Source organism: Ursus americanus, chromosome 9 (assembly GCF_024610735.1).
Source record: "Ursus americanus isolate L20-20 chromosome 9, mUrsAme1.1.p, whole genome shotgun sequence".
NCBI lineage: Eukaryota > Metazoa > Chordata > Mammalia > Carnivora > Ursidae > Ursus > Ursus americanus.
In genome coordinates, this window is record NC_142135.1 from 18,788,887 (window position 1) to 18,816,454 (window position 27,568).

Genomic DNA, 27,568 nt, shown 5'->3' on the forward strand with positions numbered 1-27,568 from the left:
TCATATTCCCAGATAATAGGAAATGTAGAGTCTTGCTGGAATTTTTGGCTTTGCTTCCAACCATGGGAATGTGTGTTTGAATTCTATAACCGGGGAACAAAGCATGTTCTTGGGCTTCTCATGCAGTTTCAGTTAAAACTTAGAAACTGGGTGTGAATTGCAGCTTGTAAGGCTGTCCCAGGGTGCCGGTATTTTCTTCCGACTGGGTAAGAAAGTCATCTTCTCTTGGGAGACACCATTCTCTTGGTTGCTGCCACTTGGTCCCTGCCACAGATGAGACAGATGGTCATATTTTTAAGACTACACAAATAGCTTAAAATATACAATAATTGAAACATAAATAATAGCTATTTCAGAGTGCCCCTTGAGACTGCAGATCAGAAAAGATCTTTGGGAAGAATCTTGGGAGGAACGTCAAAAGGCTGTTCCTGGCAGAATGGGACAAACTCTGGCAGACACAGTCTCTCCTAACGCCCTACCTTTCTCAATGTGCACATGATGGCTTTAAAAAATCTTAATGTCCAGAGGCGCCTGGGTGGCACAGTCGTTAAGCATCTGCCTTCGGCTCAGGGCATGATCCCGGCATTCTGGGATCGAGCCCCACATCAGGCTCCTCTGCTAGGAGCCTTCTTCTTCCTCTCCCACTCCACCTGCTTGTGTTCCCTCTCTTGCTGGCTGTCTCTGTCAAATAAATAAATAAAAATCTTTTAAAAAAAAATCTTAATGTCCAGCTGACATTCACCGACTACTTAGTGTCCAGAATCCAGCTACGGGGGGCGCCTGGGTAGCGCAGTCATTAAGCATCTGCCTTCGGCTCAGGGCGTGATCCCGGCGTTCCGGGATCGAGTCCCACATCGGGCTCCTCTGCTGGGAGCCTGCTTCTTCTTCTCCCACTCCCTTGCTGTGTTCCCTCTCTCACTGGCTGTCTCTGTCACATAAATAAATAAAATCTTTAAAAAAAAAAAAAAAGAATCCAGCTACGGTGATGTGTTCCCAAATATGGTCTGCAAATGAAGAGCCCATGAGGGGGCCTTTTCCCTGCCCCACGTTTCATAGCATTTCAGAATAGGTCAGGGGTGTGTGTGTGTGTGTGTGTGTGTGTGTGTGTGTGTACTTTCCATTGCAAAATTGAACTCATATTTTTATTTTTTTAATTTTTTTAAAGATTTTATTTATTTGGGAGAGAGGGAGTATGAGCTGGGGGAGAGGCAGATGGAGAGGGAGAGGCAGATTTCCCCGCTGAGTAGGGAGCCTGATCTGGGGCTCAATCCCAGGACCCTGGGATCATGACCTGGCGAAAGGCAGACACTTAACTGACTGGAGCCACTCATGTGCCCCTGAACTCATATTTTTAAAACATTTGGAAAACTTGTATCTGTGCTGTTGTTCAGCCAACATGTACTGAACCCTTAGCATGTGTCAGGTAGAATGCTAGACGCCACCGAAATCAGTGAGAGATGCAACAAGTCTCCTCCCCTGAAGAACACCAGGGTCTAGTAAGGGAGATGAAGTGGAAATCCTAAATGCTGTGTGGGAGTCTGGAGAAGGGGCGCCTGCCTCAAGGAGATCCTGCTTGGTCTTGAGCTCCAGCAGATGGTGTGCTGCCAGTGCTCCCAGGAACACTTCCTGGCCGCCATTGTAGGGAGCCTCAGCCTTGCTGGAAGAGCTCCTCCCTCACCTCAGATCCCCGGAAGCAAATCATCTGCTTCAAACGGAGTTCTTCCTAGATGGGCCAAGGTTCAGGGATGGCTTTGACCAAACCGTAGACTTTCAAGGTGAGAACTTTCTCTACAGTCCCCAAAGAGTCACTGCCCAGCCTATGCTTGAGCGCTTCCCAGACATGGGGGGCGTTTATGGCTGCCCCTCTCCCCTGCCATTCCTCACACAATGTCTTCTCTTTTCCAGACCCAATATCTCCAAGCGACGTTTTTTCTGAAGCAGTTTTGGGTACTTCACTGTTTTGATCATTGTCTTCTAGCATCACGATACTTGTATGGAACTGTATTTCAGTATCACTGGTTTCCTTTGAAATTCTCTTTCCTTTATAATTTATACACATTATTCAGAATTAGGGTCCACAGGCTTCATTACACTGCTGAACGGAAGACGACACGGAAGGATGAAAAAGCCCTCTCCTAAAGCTTGGTGCCTAGGACCCAGTGCTGTGCTTTAGGCGTAGTCTAAGCAGTACAGGGCAACAAAGGACCAGCACCTGCTCTCATTCCATTAATTCATCTTAAATTCGCATTAGTGCTCTTGGTAGCTCTGAGTCGAGTCAGCCGTCAGCTAGTTTCCAATGGGCTTCCACACCGAGTCTCCCCATCCTAACTTTGTTGGTGTTGTTTGGGGCTCTAACTGCAGTGCTTAGGAATCTAACGTCTTGATTTTGTATTTCTTCTTCTTAACAGTTTTGGGTCATCCATTGATTTGATGTCTGTGTCCTCTACAACTTGAGATAAGTCACTGATAAAAGTCGTCAAAGCACAGGTCTGAGGCCAGAGCTCTGCCTCCATTCCTAGTCCAATTGACTCTTCGTGGCTCTGGCCACTTAACAAAGGGCCACATCTGTTCTCCTCACGCCATGCCTAGCCTTGGGTTTGCACAGAGTAGGTGCTCTTATTGGTTGTCTAGGGCTGCCGTAACAAAATACTACAAAGCAGGTGGCATACGCAACAGAAATTTATTTTCTTACAGTTCTGGAGACTAGAAGTCCCAAGATCAAGGTGCCATCAGGGTTGGTTTCTGGTGAGGGTTTCCTTCCTGGCTTATAGACTGCTGCCTCTTTGCTCTGTCCTCGCCTGGCCTTTCCACTGTGTGCATGTGGAGGGAGAGACATCTCTGGCATGTCTTTCTTTTCTCATAAGGCACCTACCTATTGGTTGAGACCCCACCCTTATGCCTTCACTTAACCTTTATTAGCTCATTATAGGCCCTATTTCCAAATACAGTCAACACTGGGGGTCAGGGCTTCAACCTGTGAGTTTTAGTGGGACACAGTCAGTCTTTAACATTCCACAAATGTTTGTAGGATATAACAGTTGGCGAATGGCAAAATCTTTATTGATTGATTGAAATTAGTGACTTTTTTGGTGGTCACTTGGAGAGAAAAGACTTGAACAGGGCAAGAAGCTCCTCTAAGGTCCCCCAGAGCACCCCTGAATCCAAAAACATTCTGTAACTTCAACTGGCAGTTCTCAGCCTGTCTTCTGTCCCCTTTGCTGGAGGCCAGTTGGTTCATGTAAGGGGTTAATGAGGCCACGGGTGTAGGTTTCATCCCGCACGGCTCAGCTTCACGGTGAGACAGGCTGTTCCACTGCAGGTGTTGAGTCTGAAGAGCTGGATGAGGACAATTCGGAATGACCCAGACATAAGCACATGCAAGGGGACACAGAGGAGCTCACCCGGTGTTCCAACCCTGACTTGACACTAATGCCTGAAACAAACGACAGGCAAAACGTGTATGACACTCTGAGTCAGAATGTATGTATTTTTCAGAGGAATGGAAATTTTCAGTGGAATGGAAAATTTTAAGATAAAAAAACTTAGAAGAAATAAAATCACCCATAAAATTACTCGACACTTTAATGGATTTGTTTCCAAGTTTTTCCTCTTACATAGTTGCATACCTGGAGATTTTCAATAGATCTATGTACATTTCCCCACATTTGCCATGTGTGTTTATAAAATAATTTTCAAGGTCTGTGTAATATTCCACCCAGAGGGGTGTACCCATATGCATCGTGTGGATATTGGGTGTAGTTCACTTGATTTTTTTTTTTAAAGATTTATTTATTTATTTGAGGGGTAGTAGGGAGGGGCAGAGGGAGAAGGAGAGACAAACCCAAGCAGACTCCATGCCGAGTGCAAAGCTGGACCGGGGGCTTGATCCCAGGACCCTGAGATCAGGACCTGAGCTGAAACCAAGAGTCTGATGCTTAACCAACTGCACCGCCCAGGTGGCCCTGTAGGCCCCTCGATTTTAATCTGGAAAAGTATCTTTTTGTTACCACTGTGTACATTAGGTAACGGAAAGGACAGGTTGCTTCATCTGATTGTTTACATACAGCTCTGCACATTTCATTAACCAATACCGGTGTATTCAAACGAACAGATTATTCAGCATGTCTGCTATTCAGATAGCAAATCAACTTGTTCTTTAATACAGATATTCGATAATTCATGCTTGATTAGTGGAAAAATCAATTTCTCCTCTTCCCTTTTCTTTTCAACGAATGAAATTTGGTGATGAGACGAATAACAAAGTACAGCAGTGGTCCTCCTTCCAAAGGCTCTTTTCTCATCGTTACTTCCTGGAACACCCCGAGTTTCCCCATCAAGGACTCCCTGTGCCCTGTATCCATCAGTTAGATACAGGCCTTTCTCATATCTTGTTACACTTGGTTAATAATTTCATTCCCTAGACCCAGATCTGCCAACTGCAAATTTTCCAACAAATTGCATTTTCCAGTTATTATTGGCTTCAGTTTTATAGTCTCTCTGGAGAAAAATTAATATTGGTAGGAAATTCACAAACAAGTGACATTCTTCACAAGGACGGTACGTCTTTTTTCTCCCTCCGCTTGTGCCTCCGTGTTACATTTCCGCTGGCCCTGGATTGTGACAGAGTTGATGTCCCCTCGGTGGAAATTTAGGGATGGAAAGTGAGAACATGTCAGGCTAGGGAAGGCATAAGGGAACTAATGCTTACAGAATGCTTCTTATGATCACTAAACACTGGATGAAGTGCTTTATGTATCTTATTATACCGAATCCCAAGCATGGGAGGCAGGAATTGCATTTTTAAAATAAGGAATCCGAGGGTAGAGGCACTAGGGGTGTGGAAGGGGTATGGGAATAATACTTAGTACAAACTGTACTCTAGGTCTGTGCTGAACGTGGACAGTTCACAATATCGTTATTTCATAGATATCATAGATTATTTCAATTGACCTTCAAAACACTACCTCATAAGGTAAGGCTTCCTAGAACGCTTAACAAGTGGCAGAATGGGGGTTCCGTGCGGGCTTTTTTGTCCCCCAAACCTGCATCTCTTTTCAGTTTACCCTGAAGCTGGGCAGGTGCTCCCAACCAACACAGATTTTGTTTTGTTTTATTTATTTAAGTGATCTCTACACCCCACGTGGGGCTGGGGCTCGATTTCCCCACCCTGAGATCAAGAGTGGCTTGCTCTTCCGACTGAGCCAGCCAGGCACCCCCAACCGCTACAGATTATGAGGTTTGAAAAAGGAAGAGCTAGGGGCACCTGGGTGGCACAGCGGTTAAGCGTCTGCCTTCGGCTCAGGGCGTGATCCCGGCGTTATGGGATCGAGCCCCACATCAGGCTCCTCCGCTATGAGCCTGCTTCTTCCTCTCCCACTCCCCCTGCTTGTGTTCCCTCTCTCGCTGGCTGTCTCTATCTCTGTCAAATAAATAAATAAAATCTTAAAAAAAAAAAAAAAGAAAAGAAAAAGGAAGAGCTAGATGTATTTCCTGAAGCAACGAAAATGTGAACACCTTCGAGTATAAAAACACTTTTGAGCAACTAAGAAAACAGTACAAACTCTTGTTTTTTTTATATGTACCTTTTCTTAATGATTTTTTTTGCCAGACCCTCAATCCCTTTAAAACCTATGGCAGGCTTTTGAGAATGCTTTATTTTTCCTCTAACCTCACCTGGATTTTGAAATTCATGTCAGCACACTGTCCCAGATTCTTCTCTCAATGAGATTCATGGAGCTTCTCTTTTATTATTATTTTTTATTGAAGTATAATTGGTAAAATTTAAAACGCACGATATAATCATTTCATATACGTATGTATCGAAATGATTACCACAATCAAGTTAATTAAAGCACCTATCACCTCACCTAGTTACTTCATGGGCGTGTGGAGGGGGGGTGTTTAAAATCGATTCTCTTATCAAACTTCGAGTACACAACACAGTATTACTAAGTATAGTCACCCTGCTGTGCATTAGATCCTCAGGACTTACCGATCTTATAACTAAAAGTTTGTACCCTTTGACCAACATCTCCCCATTTCTCCCACCTTCTAGCCCCTGGCAGCCATCATTCTGCTCTGTTTCTATGAGTTTGACTTTTTTCAGATTCGACATATGAATGATACCACCCACTACTGTCTTTCTCTGTCTGGCTTATCTTGCTTAGCCATAATGCCTTCCAGGCTCCTTCATGCTGTTGCAAATGGCAGGACTTCCTTCCTTTTTAAGGCTGAATAATATTCCAGTGTGTGTGTGTGTGTGTGTGTGTGTGCCATTTTCTTTATCCATTTATCCATCAATGGACATGTAGGTTGTTTCTGTATCTTGGCTTTTGTGAATAGTACTGCAACGAACATGGAGTTGTAGATATGTCTTTGAGAAACTGATTTTGCTTCCTTCAGACATATTCCCAGATGTGGAATTAAAGTGGATCTGATAGTTCCAATTTTAATTTTTTTTTTTTGCAGAACCTCCATACTGTTTTCCAGAATGGCTGCGCCAATTTGCATTCCCACCAACAGTGTGCTGGAGGTTCCCTTTTCTCCACACTCTTGCCAACATTCATTATCTCTTGGAAACTTCTCTATCTTCAATGAATTTTAGAACCAAAAAGCTTTTCAACGAACCTTTTTCTTCCAGCAGGCATTGCAAAACACCCCTCCCCCCAATACCAGCTTTGTGAGTAAAAGAGAGCTCCTCAGAGTTATGCAATAAGCCCGTTGCTAAAATTCAACAGCGGGCGATGTTTTATTTCACCAATAATTTTGCTCTACAATATTTAAGCTTAAGAGGGAAAATAAGCTTTTGGATTTCCTTTTGTGCAATTTTTAATCTGGAGGGAATAAGGCCTTTGCCTAAGAAAGTACCTCTCCCGTGCGCCAACTGAAGAGACACCTGGAATTTCCCTAGCAAATGGTAGTGTTTCTTTCTGTATTAAAAGATAAGGCTGGAAATGCCAATATCCTGGGGAGAAGTAACATTTACTAAATTATACTCGCCCTATCCTGCAAATTATTGATAGGAGCATTTCTTCCCAAAGGAGGTTGAGGTATCAAGGAGCAGGAGGGAGCAGGAGAGATCGGGGGGCTTCAAGGGGACACGTGAGAAGTAGGAGCCAGCACCTGCTGGAAGGTAGCACTCGGAATCTGAGAGTCTTCATTTTTTCCACCTGGCCTTTTGGGAAATATCTACTATGGGAGTCACGTTTTCTGCTGAGCGTGTGTTGTAAAGTCAGTGTGAAAATCGTGTGGTAAAAATCACTGTCTGAAATCCCTGCAATCTCCCATAAAATGCAGTTCTCTTCCAGTTCCCAGGAAGCCCCGCATTGCTGCTTCTTCCAGAGCCTTAACACGAGTGCACGGATTGCTGCTTCTTCAGCTGAGTCCCTGGTGCTTTGCTTGCCCTTGGAGGCTGTGTGCTTGACGGATGCGGACCCAGAAGGACAAACTACAAGAAACACTGGGGAAGGGAACCGCACACAGAAACGGGTGTGATGCTCGCCCTGGGACATGCACGTGCCCAGGAGCGGGATGGAGAGGAAGGGATTGACACACTGTGTGAATCGTTCTCTTCTGCGTTGTCTTAATTCTCATTTTGGCCGAGTGAGCATAGTTGAATTTGTCTCATTAAAGGCATAGCCTGCAACGCTGCCTGTGTCACCAGACACAGTCCCTAGGCACCTTCAAGTCTCACTCTAGCCCCGCAACAAACTGGCTGAGCAGAAGGCAGAAAAACCATGGCGAACGCTGGTGCTGGGGTGGACCCTTTGGTTCTAGGGCGGAAAGCTGAGAGCAGATCACCGGTTTGGGAGCTTTTTGCCAGGTGACAAGTCCACGAAACAGACTGGTTTCCAGTTTGATGATTTTCTGTCTGTCTCTGTCTCTCTCTCTTAACAGGCTGGTCCATTCAGGTCCGGGCAAAGGATCGCCCCAGGCTGGTGTGGATCTGTCCTTCGCGACGCGAACGGGCACCAGGCAGGGGATTGAAACCCACCTGTTCAGGGCCGAGACCAGCAGGGACCTCTCCCACTGGACCAGGAGCATCGTGCAGGGCTGCCACAACTCGGCAGAACTGGTCACCGAAGTCACCACAGGTGAGCACGCTGGCTCTCAGGGCACCCACGCGCCCTCTACTCCACCCCCGTCTCAACATCGTTTCCAGTATTGGCCTTCTGGGCTCTTTGGAATTCCAGAAGTGAACTTCAGTTCTTCCAAATTAGGCCACTCTATGCCCTACTCAAATGTAAGCCTTTTCCCATCTCCATTCAAGAAAAGTTGGTAATGGGGGGAGTCAGATGTCATTTTCCTACCTGTGACCCGTGGGTGGCTCCCTGCAGGCACGAGCTTCCAGGGACCAGCTAGCAGGGTTCTTGTTACAAACAGCGGAGACTGACTCAGTAATTTATCACAGAATAAAATTCTTGGAAATAATAATGTTGGTAGCTCATGGAATTGATCAGAAAACTGGGGCACCAGTTTGTGAAAAAGAGCAGGAAAGAGAGGCATGAGGGGGTGGGGGGGGTGGGTGTTCAATAGCAAAGGGCAGAGCCTTGGGAAGATGGGAGGAGCCACCAGTGACCCTGGTCTGAATGTTGGAGCCAAGACAGAATGGAGGGAGCACACGGTGAGCACAGCCGCGTTCATGCAGAGCTCTAAGGAAGGGCTAGTGAGTGGGGGGAGTGCGATTTACATGGATGACATGTGTGTAGAAGGAGGAACCCTTCTGCACTGTCCTATTTATTGAGTCTACTCACAACGTGCCAGGCATTTCATATACTGTCTCTCAGTGTTTTCCACACTGGGAGAAACAACCCTGTTATGGGTCCAGAAGTCAATGAGTTGAGGCAAGACCAACATTTAAAAAATTAAATTAAATGGAATACACACAACGGTCACTTGTAACGAGGGCACGTATGACAGAGTAGCTGGTATCCTCAACCACAGTCTTCCAGTAAATCCACCTCTGAGTCCCACTGGTTGCTTCTTAGAATACTCTCTGTTCACCCTCTTCTATCATGTTTTCTTGCCTGTTCTTTCATTTCTGTCTGTCTCTGAGGAACCAGCACTAGGTAAGAGCCACAGTGTGGGATTTAAGTCAGAAAGGTCTAGATTCAAATTCCAGCCCTATTTCTTTCTTAATCTCTTTCTTACCCTTACTTGCATCTCTAGTTTTCTTCATCTGTAAAAAGAAGGAAATAATAGTACCCACCTCACAGAGTTGTTGTCAAGAATGAAGAGACATAATCCAGGTAAAGCTCACAGCACGGTGCTTGGCCATGAGTAACTCTCACTACGTGTTATGATTCGTTGTTACTCTTGTCATTATGTCCCCAGACCTGCGCTGTCCAGGATGCTAGCTTCTGGTCATGTGTGGCTATTTAAATGTAATGTAATTAAATGAATTCCTCAGTCACACAAGCCACGTTTCCAGGGCTCAGTCACCACCTGTGCCTACCTAATGGCTACCATGTTGGGTGGTACAAATCTAGAACACTTCCATCATGGCGCAGAGACCTATTGTACCTCTCTGCTCTAGAGGAAGAGATTTCCCACAAGACATCTCAGGTACAGCATTGCCAAACTTTAGCCACGCTGAAAACAACAATAGAAATACAGTTCTTTTTGTTTTACTCCTAAAAGCCTCAGATTGCTGACCTCCACCCCCCGAGATTGTGGTTCAGCCATTTGGGGTTGGGGCCCAAGAATATGTACCTGATAACATCCCGGCTGGTGCGGATGCTGCTGGGCCGTGGAGCCTTCTGGGAGCAGCACCACGCAGGGAGCAACCTCCCCCAGGAGCAACTCCCTCTCAGGAATAGTCGAAAAGATGGGACGGAGGTCAGTGTGTGGTAGGGCTTCTCCACATTTCCTCTACTCATGCAAACATGAAAAGGCAGATGTTTTGTAGAATGCTCAGCAACTGCAGGAAAATCCGTGTCTTTTTGTAATTGTCCTGAAACTGATTGGTGCCCCCACTCTTTCCCATCATGGCTGGAAACCTTTTGAGAGTGTCGCCGAAGCTCTTATTTTTAGGCTGAATCTGTATGGCAAGAAAAACTGGAGTTTTAGACCTGAGAGTTGGAAAACCAGAAAACTAGACTTCGTGAACTGATAGGTGTAAATGCCAGAGAAGTGCACGCTCCTTGCAAGAAATTCAGGAGTGTTCTAGAAAAGAACGGAGATTCCACAGATTTTGTAAAATCTTTCTTTCTCAATAAGCTGAACTCTGCTCGGACAGGAAAGCCATGCGGCCGTTGGTACGCCAGCCGAAGGAAACAACAAAGCACCGTGCACGCTGAGCTAGCCGGGTGGGGGGGGAAGGGATTCTGCAATGACCACAGGTGCAACCCAGTCACAGATTGAACGATGCCTTCAGGGAGTTGCGGAGCGGGCTTACGTTTTAATCAGAGCTTCAATTAACTTGCTAATGTGTTCGATTTGTTCTGTGTGGATTGAGAACATCTTCAGATAATCAGTTCCATTATAAAAAGGCCGGAACACCAGCTGAGGTCAACTAGAATTCAAAGTAACCGCAATCAGTTGATTCTGAATATCTGAGGGCATAGCTTTAAAGTTAAAATACAGAGGAAGAAAGAAGAGAAACATGTTTAGAGCTCATTTGCTCACTTATTCTACAGGTAATGGAAGTAGAGAGTGTCAAAAACGAGGATTCAAGGTGGGAAGCCGTACCTACACCCGCGCCACTGTCGTTGGCCAGCCTAGGACTGCGGGGACGCAGGGGTCTCCGGACCTTCTGAGAAGATGAGATTTAAGGAGGGGCTGAGCTCAGAAGGACTCAGAAATCTATTAGAGAGTGTAGTGCGTCTTTGGGAAATATCAACCCTTAGTTACAAATTGAAAGATGCCTGTGGGAAGTCGGAGGAAGGGGTACATTTTTAACCAGAGTTTCAATCTGCTCACCTCATTCTGTGAGCAGGTAGGGTCCCCTATTTCTTCCCCCCAAACCCTGAAGGCCCCCCCACCCTCCTACAGTTATTACTATGACACTTTGCTAAAGTCCCTCTTCACATCCCTCTATATCCTGACTGCCAGAGTATGAGAAAGATACATGGCATGGAGTGGAAAGAACTGGAATTTTGAATTCTAAGCCACCTCAATTGTGACACATTTCACCTGTCTGAACTTTGTGGGGGTTTTTTGTTTTGTTTTGTTTTTGTTTTTTCACCTGTAATATTAAGCTACGGTCCTGCTTCAGAAGTCTGCGGTAAGGTGAAGTTCAGTTTGGTTTATAAAACCGAGCTGAGCTAAGGATGTGCCAGAGCAGTCCTAACGCCCTCTTTCTCCTCCCAAGCCCCATCCCCAGCCAGGAAAATGTCCTGGTTTCCCTAAAGAGCTTTCAGATGTATATGAAGGTCTGAGCCAATTTACTTGCCGGGGTCTGTTAAATGTGGTGTTCTGTGAGGCAAAAAATCCAATCTGATACCTAATAACCTTTTTCAGAACTCTTTGATCAAAGGTTTAAACCTTCACAAGTCCTCCTAAATAGGAACTAGGATTCTGGGGCAGTCCCCTGTCCAGCTCATAAGCTTCCAGAACTATCTTTTCCTAAACGCAGTGAGGACCACACATAAAAGCCAGTGCCTGTTCTGATCAAGAGGTTTTAGTTTTGTTCCTTTGGATCAGAGGGTCCCTTGTGACCAGCCCCGGAGAGGTCTCTGAGTGTCACACGGGGCAGAGACAGGAAGCAGCCTTCTCCATGGAAGGAGCCACGTCTGATATCTCTCTGCAGCCCAGCTTCCCCAGGACCCACGATCATCAGATCGCCAGGGAAAGTTTTAAAACACTCGTTTCTATTTATAAAATGAGCTTCGTTTGACTTTTTAAAAGTTAAAAATGGGATTATTTTAAGCTCCCCACTCCCGACTTCTCAGGTGTGTTAACATGTGTTAACACTGGTAGTGGAACGGAGGAAGGCTCACTTCTTTCACCAGGTGGTGGGCATGGCAATGGGTGCGCACACGTACGTGTGTGTGTGTGTGTGTGTGTGTGTGTGTGTGTGTGTGTGATGATGACGGCTCAGAGCTAGCTTACCCTCAATCAAATGTCAGGTTTTTTTTTTTCCCCGACCCCCGAGACAAGGCCAGTGGAAGGCAAGTCCACCTGTCTACCTATGTGCTGTCAGAGGGTTGGATAAAGGCTAGAGCCCAGATAAAATTCAGTAAATCCCAGCAAAAAGAATTCTTTCAGCTTATTTCCCTTGGTTTCATGGGACAAGTTAAATTACAGTATCAAAATCAGTCCAAGGAGAATATTTTTGCGAGCAATGACTAATTTTCAACTTGAGAAGAAATGTATGGCTGGCCCTGGGACTGAGGAGCCTTGCAAGGTAAGTGCCTGGGAGAATGGACGGACCTCGCTTCACACCGTGCTCTCTCCTCTCCCCTTCAGCTTGCACCTACAAAAACCAGGAGTGCCGCCTGACTGTACATTACGAGAATGGATTTTCTATTACCACTGAACCACAGGAGGGTGCCTTTCCCAAGACAATCATACAGTCTCCCTATGAAAAGCTGAAAATGTCTTCAGATGATGGAATCAGGATGCTGTATTTAGATTTTGGAGGCAAAGATGGCGAGATTGTAAGTGTATTTCTGTACACGGCGTGATTTCATATATTTTTCATTGGGCAACACATCTGTGAGGGCTCGCAGACATAACACGGCCTTAGTGTTTATCTAGCCATTGACTATTTACAAAGTACTTGTAGGTTCATGTCTTATTTGATCCTTGAAAAACTATGATTAGATCCAATTATTCCGAAGTTCCTCATTTTCCACTAGCATACCAACTAAATATTTGAATCAAGTAATCTTTTAGAAAGTCAGCATTAAATTCTTATCAAATAGGGTCCCACCAGCTTCAAAATGCACCATTCACTTTTTTAAAAAGGTTTATTTATTTTATGTGAGAGACAGAGAGCACATGGAGGGAGTGAGAAGCAGGCTCCCCGTTGATCAGAGAACCCAACGTGGGGCTCTATCCCAGGACCCTGGGATCATGACCTGAGCCGAAGGCAGACGCTTAACCGACTGAGCCACCCAGGCGCCCCTGCATCTCATCTAACCTCGGCATTGTGCTGGTGTCGGGGGTGCAAGGATGTAAGCCGAGCAGGGAGAGCCAGGTGGGAGGTCTCCGAGGAGCACAGCATGTGGGGAACACAGAGGTGGAGGGTTGGGACCAGGGGCAGAGTAGAAGGGGCAGCAGGAAACAAAGAGAAACTTGGTTAGCAATACCCACGTGGAGAGAAGGCCAGACAAGAGCCCAGAAGTTTCAGGCTAATGGCAAATAATGTCTAACAAAATTAGCAAATTTGTCAAAGTAACTTTTATATTTCTATCAATAATATGCAAATAGCCAGTGTGTTTAAATTCATGATTTCCTGCGATCATTACTGCCTATTACAATAAAAAAGTGTATTTCTTTAGTTCCATGGAAGGGTGAGAGTCGCCTGTTCTTTCCAGCAAGCGTAGCTACTGACCCTCTCAGGAAGACACAGCATCTCACGGAAGCGTCAAATGCGGGACTTTCAAGAGGACCTTGATTCTGTCATAACTAGGCTCTGTTTAGGTCCCTCCTAGCCACTAGGTTAGTCAACAAATACTCCTTGACGTCCGCTTGATAACGGGGATAGGGAATACAGAAAATGCAGAAGTAAACTTCAAATTTAAAGCTCCAGCGACTTCAGTTAAACTTCTGGCCTTCCACAATCCCTCCCTCTGCCTCCAGCCCCATCAGTGACTTCTCCTCTGGGACTGGGCTGCTACTTCTCTGGAAACCACTGGGGGGACCCAGCAGAGGCTGACTGAAGGGGAGGGCCCAGACCACCCTTGAGAGCCGAGGGCCTTCATTTCACAGTCGCAGCGCGGCTGTTGTGGTCGGTGCGAGCTGCGCTTCCCCCACGGGGGCCACGGGCGGTCGGGAGGAGGGCGACAGCCTGTGCCCGACCCCCGATCGGAACTCACGTTCTGAGAACCGTTTCCAGCCAGTCATTTTCCCAGCCTTTAAAGTGGGTCCGCAGGATTTTACGGGATTTTGTCGTCGTTTGTGTGTTTCATTGACTAAGTTCAGCCTGAAGCACCTGTTGGGAAATAAACGAGTGGTTTGAAAGTCCGTTTTACTAAGACTCGTTCGGTTACTGCTCTAGCCATCATTTCTGCTCTTTCCTAAAGGTGACTGCTCCCTGGCAAAAAGCCAAAAACCCAAAAAACAAAAGGCTCTCAAGCCAAGGCTATTTTTGCCTGTGAGGAAAATCACTTACGTCTAAATTTCAGCCTTTCTGAAGCCTGTAATCACAACCCGACTTGGAAGAATGAGGCAGGACTGAGTTTTTGCGGCCAGTCGGTTTGGCTGAGAAGTGCAAGTTCACGCACAGCGTCCCCAGGCCTTGTTCCGCAAGCCCAGAGGCGGGCATCGCCAGGCCTTTCCCCACCCCTTCTGCGGAAGGGGGCGGACGCGGGCTGTAGGAAATGGAATAAATTGAGGGTCAAGAGACCCGTGTTCTGTTTCTGCGTCTGTAACTGACTCACCAGTTGTCTCGGGCAAGTCCTTCTATGTCTTTATGTAAAATGTAGTGACTGAAGTAGGTTCCTTCCCAAAGTGGCATTCTGTGTCAGAGAGACACAGTCCTGTGATGCCATCCGGACTCTGACGTCACGGGCCCCGCATCTGCATCCACACTTACTCTCCCCTGTAAGATGCAAGATCTCAGGAAGTTTTAGAACTTCTTCAAATACAACATGCAGATAATGGCAATAAGCACACGGGGGTTTTGTGAGAATTCAGTAAGACAGCGTAGAGGAAATATTTAGCACAGGGCCCGGTTCGTGGTCACTATAACCCTAACGTTGCTGGATGATGTTACACATCCAGGTGGTTGTTCCCCAACAGTGTCATCAGCAGACAAGAATTGGGGACAGCTCCTGCAGGTTTGCTGACTTGGGTCAGGTGATAAAAATTCCACCTGACTCTTCTCCTCTGGTCATGTGCTGGGCCACACGTAGGAAGCGCTGAGAAGGGTAAGACTTGAGCAGGGGCCGTAACAGGCAACGCACATGCTTGCAACAATCCAAGGGGACAGGACACTGGGGACACAGCTGCGTAGCAGCCTGGCTTCCCTATTCTGAGTTCTCACACACAGCGTCTCGTTCAATGCTGTCGTTACCCTGTGAATTAGGTAGGATTGGGGAACATTTTAAGTGACTTGTCCAAGATTATATACCTCTAAAGTGTTGGGGTTTTTTTAAGTGTTAAAACCGGGACTCAAACTGAATCTTTAAATGTGAAATTTAGTACTGCTTCAAGCTGGGCCTGACCCGACATAAATCACCTCACTGTTGTGATGCCAGAAACAAATGGTTTCAACAGTCAAGAAAGGCAACATCAATATTTATGCTATTGGTAGATATAAATTTCACAGAACCTATTCCGGAAACAAAGACAGATGTAAGAAATTAGTTCAAAGAGTTGTTTTTTTAAATCCCATGGGGGGGCGGGCAAGGATTTCAAACCATAATTGCTCTAGTTAACACAAAAGCAGGACGTGCACGGATCTTTTGATGTGCAAATCGCTCTTCTGCATCAAGCCTCTATTTAAACCGCTCATGCCCTCTTCTCTTGAAATTTCAGCAACTGGACCTTCATTCCTGCCCCAAGCCGATTGTTTTCATCATTCACTCCTTCCTGTCCGCGAAGATCACAAGACTGGGCTTGGTGGCCTGAACAGAGGGCTGACCTGCCCTTGAGAAAAGGAGGGCTGCTGGGCCACTGGAGGGTGACATCGGACACCACGAGGGGCGCACCAGACGTGGCACGCCACGGTCAGCTTTAGATCCCCGAGTCCTCCGAACTGCCCCAGACTTCTCTGTCAGCTGCACCAACGGCAAGGGGGGGCCCCAAGAAAGCACCACGAGGACTCTCAGAAGAAAACTGGCTTTTTAGAACAGTAGAAGGGTAAAGAGGTGAGGGCGATTGGAAATAAATACACAGCCTAGCTTTGAAATAATGACAATCAAGGACATCATGAACATGAGAACAGTGCGTGCAGATCTTAATCAGACCAGTTTCTAGGCAACTGGCTCACCCAGGTAAGCAAGAGCTGAAGAGATGAGGAATGGACACGTTCACCTCTCTCGCCCCCAGTAACCGCGACCCCTTGTTTCATTGTGATTTATTTTCTGCTTGTAACTGAGTTGACTTTTGCTGGTAAGGAAAGAGAAGTGCTTCAAATGGAAACCCACCTTTTATTTAAGTATGAAGCAGCTGTAATTCTTAGTGAGTTATCTTTCAATGAGGTAGAATGATTCTGAAGCATTCTCATGAGCATATGCTGAGCAGGGATTAAAGAAAGCATTGGACACTGGTCTGAGCTGTGAGCTGGTAGAATCTGAGCCATAGCAGAGTGTTTCTGTTGCAAAGCTTTGCGGTGAGGACAGTAAGTGTGCTTGAGAGATGATTGACCGGGCTGTGGTGCCCGGGAGCCGCGACTGACAGCTTTACTTACAGAAAGCAAATTATGGATATTTTTTTAAAAGATTGTCATTTGAGAGATATATATATAACATATATCTCATATATATAAATATATATATAAACAACTCACATGAGGTTAATTATCCCCATTTCGTGGTTTTCAGTGGAAGTACTGAGCAGTGTATTGACCCTTGTTGCTGCCTGTGCGTGTCTGCATGCATTTTCAAACCAGTCCTCGAGCAGCCTCATGTAATTCCAGCGTCCACAGCTCCCAGGAATTCCAGGGAAGTCATATAATGACCTGATATTTTTCTACAAGAATATTTTCAGACAACATAGAGCATATTACCAATTTAATGCTTTTATTTTTACCTTTCGATACAAATTTACCAAAAAGACACCTATTTTATTTGATTTTGGAGTCATCTTCTTCGAACCTTTTAGCTCTAGAGTGTCTGTAAGCATTTGTAACCCTTCTTTCCCCTACAAATGCTCTGGATTCAATCTGTGTGCTTGTTCAGAATTGTCTTTCAGCAAATACCTATGCAAAGAGCTTTTAAAAGTGCAACTGTTTTAAAGGAATGTAACTTTGCCCGCGGAGACACATATGTTTATTGAGTTACAAAGCAGCGTCCAAAGTATGTATCATGTGACACTAGTTCCAAAGGGCATTGACTGAGAGGTGTTTTGTTGGGGGGGGGCGGTGAGAATAAGAGGTTTGATGATCAAAAATGTGTTAAATATCGAGGTAAGAAACAACAAACAGATTTCATGATTGTGGGCCTCCTCAAAGACTTCAGTGTACACATTGTGATTCTTCCACGGGAGATCCCGTGTACCATTCCTACACTTACTCACGGAGCTCCTTTCTGACAGAGCATTTTATGAAGCAAGTGTTTTAAAAAAGAACAAAAACAGGGTCGCCTGGCTGGCTTGGTCCGTAGAGCATGCAGCTCTTGATCTCGGGGTCTTGAGTTCAAGCCCCATGTTGGGTGTAGAGATTACTTAAATAAAATAAAATAAAAAACAAAAAATACTTTGGGAAACACAGTTTTAGGTCACTGATTTTTTTTTTTCGGTTTCCCATTTTAAAATGCTGAAGAGTGAATTCCCACCCTGAATATTACAGGAAAGCTTTGATGCATTTGTAAATTATACTGCACTCTTTCATTACATATTTTCGAAGTCACTGGAATGTTGTTATACAAGAGAATTATGCATTGTAAATAACATTAAAATACATGTATTAATGTCAATAGTTAAGTTCAACAATATGTAATCTAAGGTGCTCAGTACTACATGAAGTATGAGTTAATTACTCAATTAAATTGCAAAGATCCTATTCTATATTTATAGACAAATTAAAATGATCATAATTACAAATATTTCTTCATCACTTAAGTTTTAGACTGATTAATATCTGGGTGGGGGTCAACAAATTACATTCTCTGCATTTATAAAAACTTAATTTAAATATTTATATTTTAGAAAAATACATTTCAATAAATTAAAGCATTTTCTGAATTAAAATGTATTAGCAAGAAGTAGACAACTTTACTAAGAGAATTGTGTGGATGACTCCTTGTTTTTTCCTTCAAAGTTAAGTGTATCATATTGGAGAGGCGATGATGAATCAATTTCAAGTCCTCATTTTTCCTTATTCTGGACTGAGGAAATTACAATGATTTTACACTGTAGATTTTAATCTTGTCTTGTGTGTTAAGAATGTTGTGAATGACACACAGTCAGATGTCTGGATCATGCCGGGGTACAGTCAGCGAATCAACTGATTCATTTTGGGGAATTTGTTTTTGTCCAGTCTGCTCTGTGCTTAATCCATTTCTTATTTGAATCAATGAATTATTAAATTCACGTTTGTCCCTTTAAGGGCAAATCAATACATATGACTGATGTTTTAACTGTACTGAGTGGGAAGCCACCCATTTGCTGGTAAATGTGGTTAGGCAAGCCCTCAGCGTTCCAGGGATTTAAAGAAAGCCAATGGGAATATAGTTAGCAATCTCTTTTCTGACTTGAACGAAGTAGAAGAAAAACACCATAAACCTCTTACAAACACCCAGGTAGAGGCGTTTAATTAATTCTTTCAATTGATGTAATTAAAATGCTGAAAAATGCATTTGCCTGAAATTAATGAGTAGAGCCTTTCTGGCCTTTCTTTTACAAATACTAGATAGTCCAACTTGGGATTGGAGTGGACTGGGGTGAGGGAGTAATTTTTGAATGTACGTTGAGGTAAAAAAAAATGTGCCTATGTTTATAGCACCACGGATATCATGTAAAATTTATATATGAATTAAATAAATATTCACCTCTGAATATGGTGGATTGGCTGGTGGTTTCATGACAGCCACAGAGGGAGTGTGAAGACCCAACTTGCTAGTCTCTTCCGCCAGGACTGGCTCTAGAAGCTGCCAATGGGTACAGGGGATGCCACTAGAAAATATGGTGTGTGTGGGTTTTTGTGTATAATTTCAGGATGGGTCTGCGCCTGGGGCTTAGGGATCTTGGCTCTCATTTTAACTAAATTTTCATGGGATTTGGCTTGTACACCGAGCTCCAAATACTCAAAATCTCTGAAGTACTACAACTTGGTTGGTGTTTAAATTGCTTATAACTAATGTTAGTCTAAGGCTGTGAAGTCCTTTTACCATTTGAAAATTTAGTACTATTGAGATTACATTTAAAACTGTAGAATCTCACTATTGAAGAGACTTCAGAGGTCATCAAGCTCAGTAGTGCCCAACGTTTGTTTATAATTATCACAATACTGCCTTAGAATCTTAGGGTATCTGACTTGCTAGTAATGTAGCGATGCAGTATATACATATAAAAATGAATATACACCAATTACATTTTTTAAAAAGTCTGTACCACCTAGAGTCATCCCACACACCCTGCTGGTCCAAGTACTGCATTTGGAGAAATGCTGACCTTGTATATATTTCCACTAACCTCAGCACCCCTTACCGTTGTTCATTCTGCCTGAAATTGAAAGTTTTCAGCTATAGGATGGGAGCTCCGTCTCTCCCGAGGCAGGTCCTTCCACTGCTGGATGGTGAGCGTTGTTGCAAAGTTCTTATATTCTTAGAGCCAAAACTTAGGGTCTGCCTTTCAGTCATGACCCTGTTCTACCCTAGAAAACACTGGAAGTCCGATCTCTTTTCCACATGAATGTCCTATAGAATAAAAAGACATATCAAGGCAGGGGGCTACTAGGAAATAGAAAATGATATGGAAATGGCTTTAAATAGAACACCTAATATTCCTTGTTTTTATCGTTAAAGAACCGATTGGCCAAGATTAAAACTCTACATAATACCTACTGGTGGAAGAGTGATGGGAAAACTGGCATTTATTTATACAGCCATTAGTAGATATACATTTGGCAATAATTTGGAGGGTAATCTGGCAATATCTATAAAAATTTTAAAACACATGTACCAGGGGCACCTGAGTGGCTCAGTCGGTTAGTCTGCCTTAGGCTCAGGTCATGACCCTGGAGTCCAGGGATCCAGCACTGCGTCGGGCTGCCTGCTCAGCAGGGAGTCTGCTTCTCCCTCTGCCCCTCACCTGCTCCTCACTTCTCTCCCTCTCCCTCTCCAATAAATAAATAAAATATTTAAAAAATAAAATACACATACCTTTTGACTCTAAGGGCTTATTGTAGAGATGTAAGTACACAGAGTAACATACAAGGACCATCTTTGCGGCATTAGCTGTAACAAGAAGCTAAAAAGTCCATAGGACCATCACTAGCTAAAGCGATCCCAGCACAGGGACGCACGAGACTCCGCAGTGCTGCAGTGATCCATCTGGAGGTACTACTGTGGACAACGTTTCTAAATGCAGCGTCTGCAAAATGCAGATAAACACACAAAGAGATATGTATTCCATGTGTTGTTTAAAAAGTGATTCTTAGGAAGAGCGGCACCTGCCATATTTTGGAAATCTGTGCTAGTGCTCTTCTGTCGTCACTATGCTGGGGGCCGGGAAGGGGGGACACTTGGTATTTGCTGAACAAGAGCCAACAGCGGGTAGACTTCCTGCAATGGGAGGACAGTCCCCACATCCCGTGGCACCGTTACCCACACAACTGTTCTGTCCTCTGAGTTGTTCGCGTAGGTGAAACACATAATTATCTGAGCCTAGACCCTGACTACATTTTACATATGAAAACATTTTTTGACTGATTCAATATATTCTGAATTTTCTAGGTATGCAACTACCATGTACGTGTTTTTGCGTTGTTCAGGGCATTTTATAGAACATTTTATCAACACGAGTCACCCGTAGCCGGTGTCACAAGGTACTTGAGTCGTGGGTAGGGAGCACCGGACTACTTCTATACACGCCTCATTCACATGGCATCTGAGTACAAATATTTGACTGCTTTACCTTTTAGCGTGGCGGTAGCCAGCATCTCCATATGGGGGGCATATTATTTTATTATCCTTACTTCCCTTTTTTAGAACTTCTTCACCTTACAGTTAGGGAACAGCAATTTAAAAACTCCGGGGTGCACGCAGCCTGCCCCCGCTGGGCGCGTCCGATCCCTCAATGCCACGGTCTAGTGTCCGAGAGGCTCAGCCGCTGTCCCAGCCCGAGGCCCCGCCACAGCCGGCCCTGCTCGACCTGTTTCTGCACTGACAGCCAGCCCCGCGCTCGCTGGGAAACGCGGCCCCTCCAGCCCCCTGCCCCCCACTGCTGCCAGGCAGCGGGCTGAGGACGTGCACACTTGAGTCTCTGGGTTTGCCGTCAATTCCAGACTTGCATGAAAAGCCGCACACCGTAGGCATAAGACCTCGTGTCCCGAGCAGCCACGAATGACCTGAGCAGTCCAGAATTGTCCAGGATTTAAATTAGCTCTACGGGGCCAAATAGGAGAAAGTAATAGGCATGAGCCAAGAGGGAAAATAATCCTCTTCTTCCTTCTTGTCGTGTACTTCCCCGAGACATGGTTTCTTTTTTTTTTTTTTTAAGATTTTATTTATTTATTTGACAGAGATAGAGACAGCCAGCGAGAGAGGGAACACAAGCAGGGGGAGTGGGAGAGGAAGAAGCAGGCTCATAGCAGAGGAGCCTGATGTGGGGCTCGATCCCATAACGCCGGGATCACGCCCTGAGCCGAAGGCAGACGCTTAACGACTGTGCCACCCAGGCGCCCCAGACATGGTTTCTGCATGCACACTCCCTGTGACTGAGACACTCCCTGTGACTGAGAGCACACGCGTGGGGACTGGCTGTGTTCCTTTGCCTCACGAGGCAGTGGCCAGTGAGCAACGTACCACCTGCTTTGCTTGCCTGCCTTCCCCACCTCTTCTCCCTTTCCTTCTTCACTCTTGGGGCCCTGGAATTGACATCCAAATACAGCATCAGCACCTAATCACGCCCGACACAAAAATTCACTCCACATGGATCACAGACCTAAATATAAGAGAGAAAACTATAACGTGAAAACATAACCTACAGAACGGGAGAAAATACCCATAAGTCCTATATCTGATAAGGGACTAGAGTCCAGAATATAGAAAGACCTCTGACCATTCAACGACAAAAAGACAAATAATCCAACTAAAAATGGTCAAAGGAATTGAGTGGACAGTTCTCCAAAGACACGCAGATGGCTAACAGGCACGTGAAAAGATGCTCACCATTAGCAGTTATGCAGAAAATGCAAATCAAAACCACAATGAGATTCCACCTCACACTTTAAATCATTGGTCAGAAAGAGAATTACAAATACTAGAAAGGATATTGAGAATTTGGAACCTCATACATTAATGGCCAGTGGAAATGTCAGATAGTACAGATGCTTTGGAAAACAGTGAAAACAAGACGTTTAAACGTGGAGTTTACCATCTAGTCCAGCAATTCTATTCCTAGGCATATACCCAAGATAATGGAAAACCTACATCCACGCAAAACACTGGTACACAGATGCGCAGAGCAGCGTTATTCGTAATGGCCACAAGGTGCAGCAGCCCAGACGCCCATCAGTGGGTGAGGAACAGAGCGCGGCTGATTCACACAATGGAAGGAGGAGGCCCTGCCACACGCTGCCATACGGATGAGCCTTGAAAACCTCACGCTAAGAAAAAGAAGCCAGACACACAAGGCCATAAATCGTATGAGTCAGCTTACATGAAATGTCCAGGAGAGGCAAATCTGTAGAGACATAAAGTAGATGAGTGTTTGCCGGGGGCTGAAAGAAGGGAGAATACGAACTGACTGCTCGTAGATAGGGCATGTCTGTTGGGGGATGAAAATGTTCTGGAAGTAGCGATGATGGTTGCTCAACTTTGTGAGTGTATTAAATCCACTGAATTATCCTCTTTACAGGGTGAGTTTTATGATGTGTGAATTACATCTCAAAAATACACGTTGTAGGCTTTTTATGTATCACGTTCTAGTCTAGTCCTTTAGATGAGTGCCACACCCACAGTTCTTTTTCAGGGCACGTCTCTCTTCACTTTGGGTGTCAGAGTGCAACACCCTTAGGATTCTTAAAAGCCCTTTTGTCTAGCCGAGAGGGTCTACTTTTAAATCACTAACTGTAAATATTTCTAAGGTCTTAATAAAGGATTATATAAGCACACCTTAGGTTTGATTTTTTTCCTTTAAGAAACTTTTGCCATTGGAGATGCTGGAAGTGGGAAACCATTTTATTTTCGGATTCACAATGTCTTCAGCCCTCAGGATCTCCTCTAAATGCTGGAAAGCCACACAGTTCCTTCTTTGGCTCATCTATTTTTTCCTGCATCTTGCCGTCTTCAGCTAAATTAACAAACAAATGGCCCACTGACACTTTTTTTTTTTTTAAACATTCTGCCTAGAAACAACCTGAATCATCCATGAATTCATTAGATAGAACTTGTTTTCCAGCTTCTGTAGGCAACACTGTTGCCATCTCTGCACAGCACAGCTCAGTTGATTGGGGCCAGTGGCTCCCCGTTTCCTTCCCGCAGGGGCCTCCTTGTAAACTTCTCATTTAATAAGTGTGAGCTCTCAGCAGTTCCCAGCACCGGTAAACACGCCCCAGCAGAGCTGATGTCTAAGCTCAGTCTGCACTCTTTCCCCTCTCCCCTGGAAGGTCCCTGTGATGCTGACCGTCTGTAAAGATGGAGCAACTCTCGGCGGGGTTCCTCGCGGGAAGCAGAGCCCGACTCCAGCCCCGCCGGCTCTTCTTCCAGGAGCTTAGCTTATCCTAAGTGCTAATAGTCGCAAGTTCCTGCCTCAAAACTCTGGCAGGGTCAAAAATTGACCTAAGAGGGCGCCTGGGTGGCACAGCGGTTAAGCGTCTGCCTTCGGCTCAGGGCGTGATCCTGGCGTTATGGGATCGAGCCCCACATCAGGCTCCTCCGCTATGAACCTGCTTCTTCCTCTCCCACTCCCCCTGCTTGTGTTCCCTCTCTCGCTGGCTGTCTCTATCTCTGTCGAATAAATAAATAATCTTTAAAAAAAAAAATTGACCTAAGTTTCTGGACCTTTTAGGTCTCTTCCTTGTGCCTGCTTTCAGATTTATCTGAAATATCTTTAACCACTTTTTACTTGGGAATTCAGGCCCTGAGGTGGACAGTGTGGAGATGATGCCTGTGAGGCATCTAAAAATTTAGGAACCAATTTCTCTGCCCAGCTGAAATGACCAAAAAAGTTTCCCAAGTTACAATGACTGGTTCGCTCTGGGGAGGTAACTTCCACAAAACGACGTCTCCCGAACACGGATGGAGTTACTGCGCTTGCTTGGCAAGGATACATCTGGTCTCCCGTGCCTCTCTCCACACGGCTTCACCTCCGCCCCTCGCCGCCGCTCACCTCCCAAGGCTCACCGGCCTCGGGCAGCCAACAAAGCGGCCGCGAAGGTGGGCGCTCTTGGAAACTGTATTCGATGACTCTTTTGAGGGCAAAAATGGTTGGGGATCAGCCTAATACGACAGAATACACAAATTGAATCGCGTAGATTGGATCTGGGGTTCCTCTACTGCTCCTTATCTGGGAATACGAACAGACTGGCGACAGGACGACGAAGGCAGAGTGAGTTTACGAAGTATCTCGGAGAACACTCTAGTATCCATGGTACGCGGCCTGCAACGATTGCAGGTACACGGCCCGAGGAGCTTCGATAAATGTGTATCCGGTACAGCAGCCATCACAAGCACGATAGAGAACACTTACATCACACGGTTTCCTTGTGCCGCTCTCCAGTCACTCCGACATCTGGCCCCAGGAAACCATATTTGCTTTCTGTGACTATTTCACTTTTCTAGAATTTCGTGTATCTGGCATTTTCTTCTCAGCATATTTTGAGAGTCATCCACGTGGCTGCCTATTTTAGTTTGTCCCATTACACTGATAAGTAGTATTCCATTATATACGTCTTATAATTTATCTGTTCACGTATTGATGTAGCTTTGGGTTGTTTGCGCTTCGGTGCTATTAGGAACTAAGCTGGTGAGCGCGACTGATGAATCATAGAACACTACATCAAAAACTAATGATGTACTACTGTATGTTGGCTAATTGAACTTAATAAAAATTTTGAAAAAGAAGCTGGTGAGGAGGAGCTAAGATGGTGGAGGAGTAGGGAGCCCTGAGTTCGTCTGGGCCTCCAGTACAGCCGGATGGTTATCTATCTGTTCATTCTGAACACCTGAGAAATCAGTCGGAGATCTGAGACAAGACATGCTGCAATTCTACAAGTAGAAAAGCGACTACTTTTTGGAAGGTAGGAGGGGCAGAGACTTGGGTCCCATGTGACATAGCAAAGGACACGGTGGCAAGGAGGGAGCCTGCTGAAGGAGGCTACCGCAAAGTATAAGCAGCAGAGCACAAAATCGGAACTTCTAGAAGTCTGCTGCAGTGGGGGCGTCCTTGGCCGAAAGGTGCTCAGGTGGCGAAGTGGGGCGGAATCCCAGGTGGGACAGCATTGTCTCAGGATCCCGGGGTGGGGGTGGGGGTCACAAGAACAGGGGTGCCTGAGTGTGGCAGTTTGCAGGCATAGGCGCAGGGAAGCCTGCGGAAAACAGTGAATCTAGGCACCCGCACTCTGCTCTGTGTTGCCATAAACCATGAGCAGCTCCACGATCGGACAACCGCTCTCCTGGTAGGGGCCTAGCAAGAGGCAGAAGCACAGTGAGACCTCGCCCCCTCCCTGGGAGGAACAGCATGGGTGTGTGCCCTAAGAGTCCATCAACTTTGCAGTTTTGAAACTCAGTCACAAAAACTCTCAGTTATAGGCTGGGTAAACAGAGTCCTGACGGAAATCAAGGAGACCACAGTGATTGACTGCTTTTCTGTGAGGGCTCACTGAAGTGTAGGGGGGTGTGAACTTTCAGCCCTGGGGCTAAAGAGCTGGGCGTCACCATATTCATCCCCCGCCCCCCATCAGTGCTGAAAGCTTTCAGGGAGCAAAACAGCGCCACCTAGGGGAGTCCGGAGCCCATTACACTGGTCTCTGCCTCCCTACGCACTGGAGGCGCATTTGCACCACGGCAAGTCCACCAATGTCCCTCCGCCAGAAGACCAGCATGACAACTGGCTCGCACCAAGTTTACCTATGGTAGAAGGCTGCAAAGCGTTAACTCCTGATGAAAACAGTAGATAGAATTCTTTGTACTTTTGTTCTTTAGTCTTTCAGTATTATTTTTTCAGTTATTTTCTTATTTTTTCAGTTCATTTTTATATTTTAGTTTTGATTTTTATATATGCTACAGGTATTTTTGTTTCCCTTCACTGTATTAGTTTATAATTATGTAATATAAAATGTGTATTAATACTTAATATATATTTTATTAAATAAATATTATAATATATAAGTATTTCTTTCTTTTTTATTTTAAGATCTAGCTTCTTTTAACAAGCAGACCAAAACACACCCAAGATGTAGTTTTTTGTTTTGTTTTTTGCTGTTGTTATTTTTGTTTTTTCTTTCTTCTTTTCTTTTCTGGACATAATGATGAGACAGAGAAACTCACCCCAAAAGAAAGAACATGACGTAGTACTCACTGCCAGAGACTTAACCAATATGGATATAAGTAAGATGTTGGAACTAGAATTTGAAACAATGATTATAAAGATACTAGTTGGGCTTGGGGCGCCTGGGTAGCGCAGTCGTTAAAGCGTCTGCCTTCGGCTCAGGGCGTGATCCCGGCGTACTGGGATCGAGTCCCACATCGGGCTCTTCCGCTATGAGCCTGCTTCTTCCTCTCCCACTCCCCCTGCTGTGTTCCCTCTCTCGCTGGCTGTCTCTCTGTCACATAAATAAATAAAATCTTTAAAAAAAAAAAAAAAAGATACTAGTTGGGCTTAAAGAAGCATCAAATACACTAGACAACCCCTTACTATAGAAATAAAAGAACTAAAATCTAGTCAGAGCTAAATTAAAAATGCTATTACTGACATGCAGTCCCAAGTAAAGGCTATAATAAAATGAGGATGAACAAAGCAGAAGAGCAAATCAGTGATACAGAAGATAAAATGATGGAAAATAAGGAAGTTGAAGAAAGAAAACTATTAGATTCCTAAAGGAGGCTGAGAGAACACAGCGATTCCATAAAGTGAAATAATGTCTGTATAATAGGGGTCCCAAAAGATGAGGAGTGGGAGGAAGGGGCAGAAAGTTTACTTGAACAAATAATAGCTCAGAACTTCCCTAATTTGGGGAAGGAAAAAGGCATTCAAGTCCAGGAGGCACACAGAACCCCCCTAAAATCAATAAAAATAGGTAAACACTTTGACATATAATAGTGAATCTTGCAAATTTCAAAGACAAAGAAAAAATACTGAAACCAGCTTGGGACAAGAGGTCCTTAACCTACAAGAGTAGACACATGTCCACAGAGAGCTGGCAGGCTGGAAAGAACTGCAGGATATATTTGACGTGCTAAATGGGAAAAATATGCAACCAAGAATACTTCATACAGCAAGGCTGTCATTCAGAATAGAAGGAGAGTAAAGAGTTTTTAGGAAAAAGAAAAACTAAAGGAATTTGTGAACATTAAACCAACCCTGCAAGAAATATTACAGGGGATCTTTGAGTGGAAAGAGAGCCCAGAAGTAACAA

General features: G+C 44.9%; 1 protein-coding gene across 1 annotated transcript in view; it reads left to right on the plus strand.

The window, feature by feature from the left end:
• The window catches only part of SNTB1 (syntrophin beta 1), a 220,599-nt gene extending 201,774 nt beyond the window's left edge, over window positions 1–18,825 (plus strand). The window contains exons 5-7 of the mRNA XM_045805722.2: window positions 7,897–8,093; window positions 12,409–12,599; window positions 15,646–18,825. Coding sequence (XP_045661678.2) covers window positions 7,897–8,093; window positions 12,409–12,599; window positions 15,646–15,738 — 481 coding nt within the window. The 3' untranslated portion in view covers window positions 15,739–18,825. The remainder of the gene's footprint in view (window positions 1–7,896; window positions 8,094–12,408; window positions 12,600–15,645) is intronic.
• The last annotated feature ends 8,743 nt before the right edge of the window (window positions 18,826–27,568 follow it).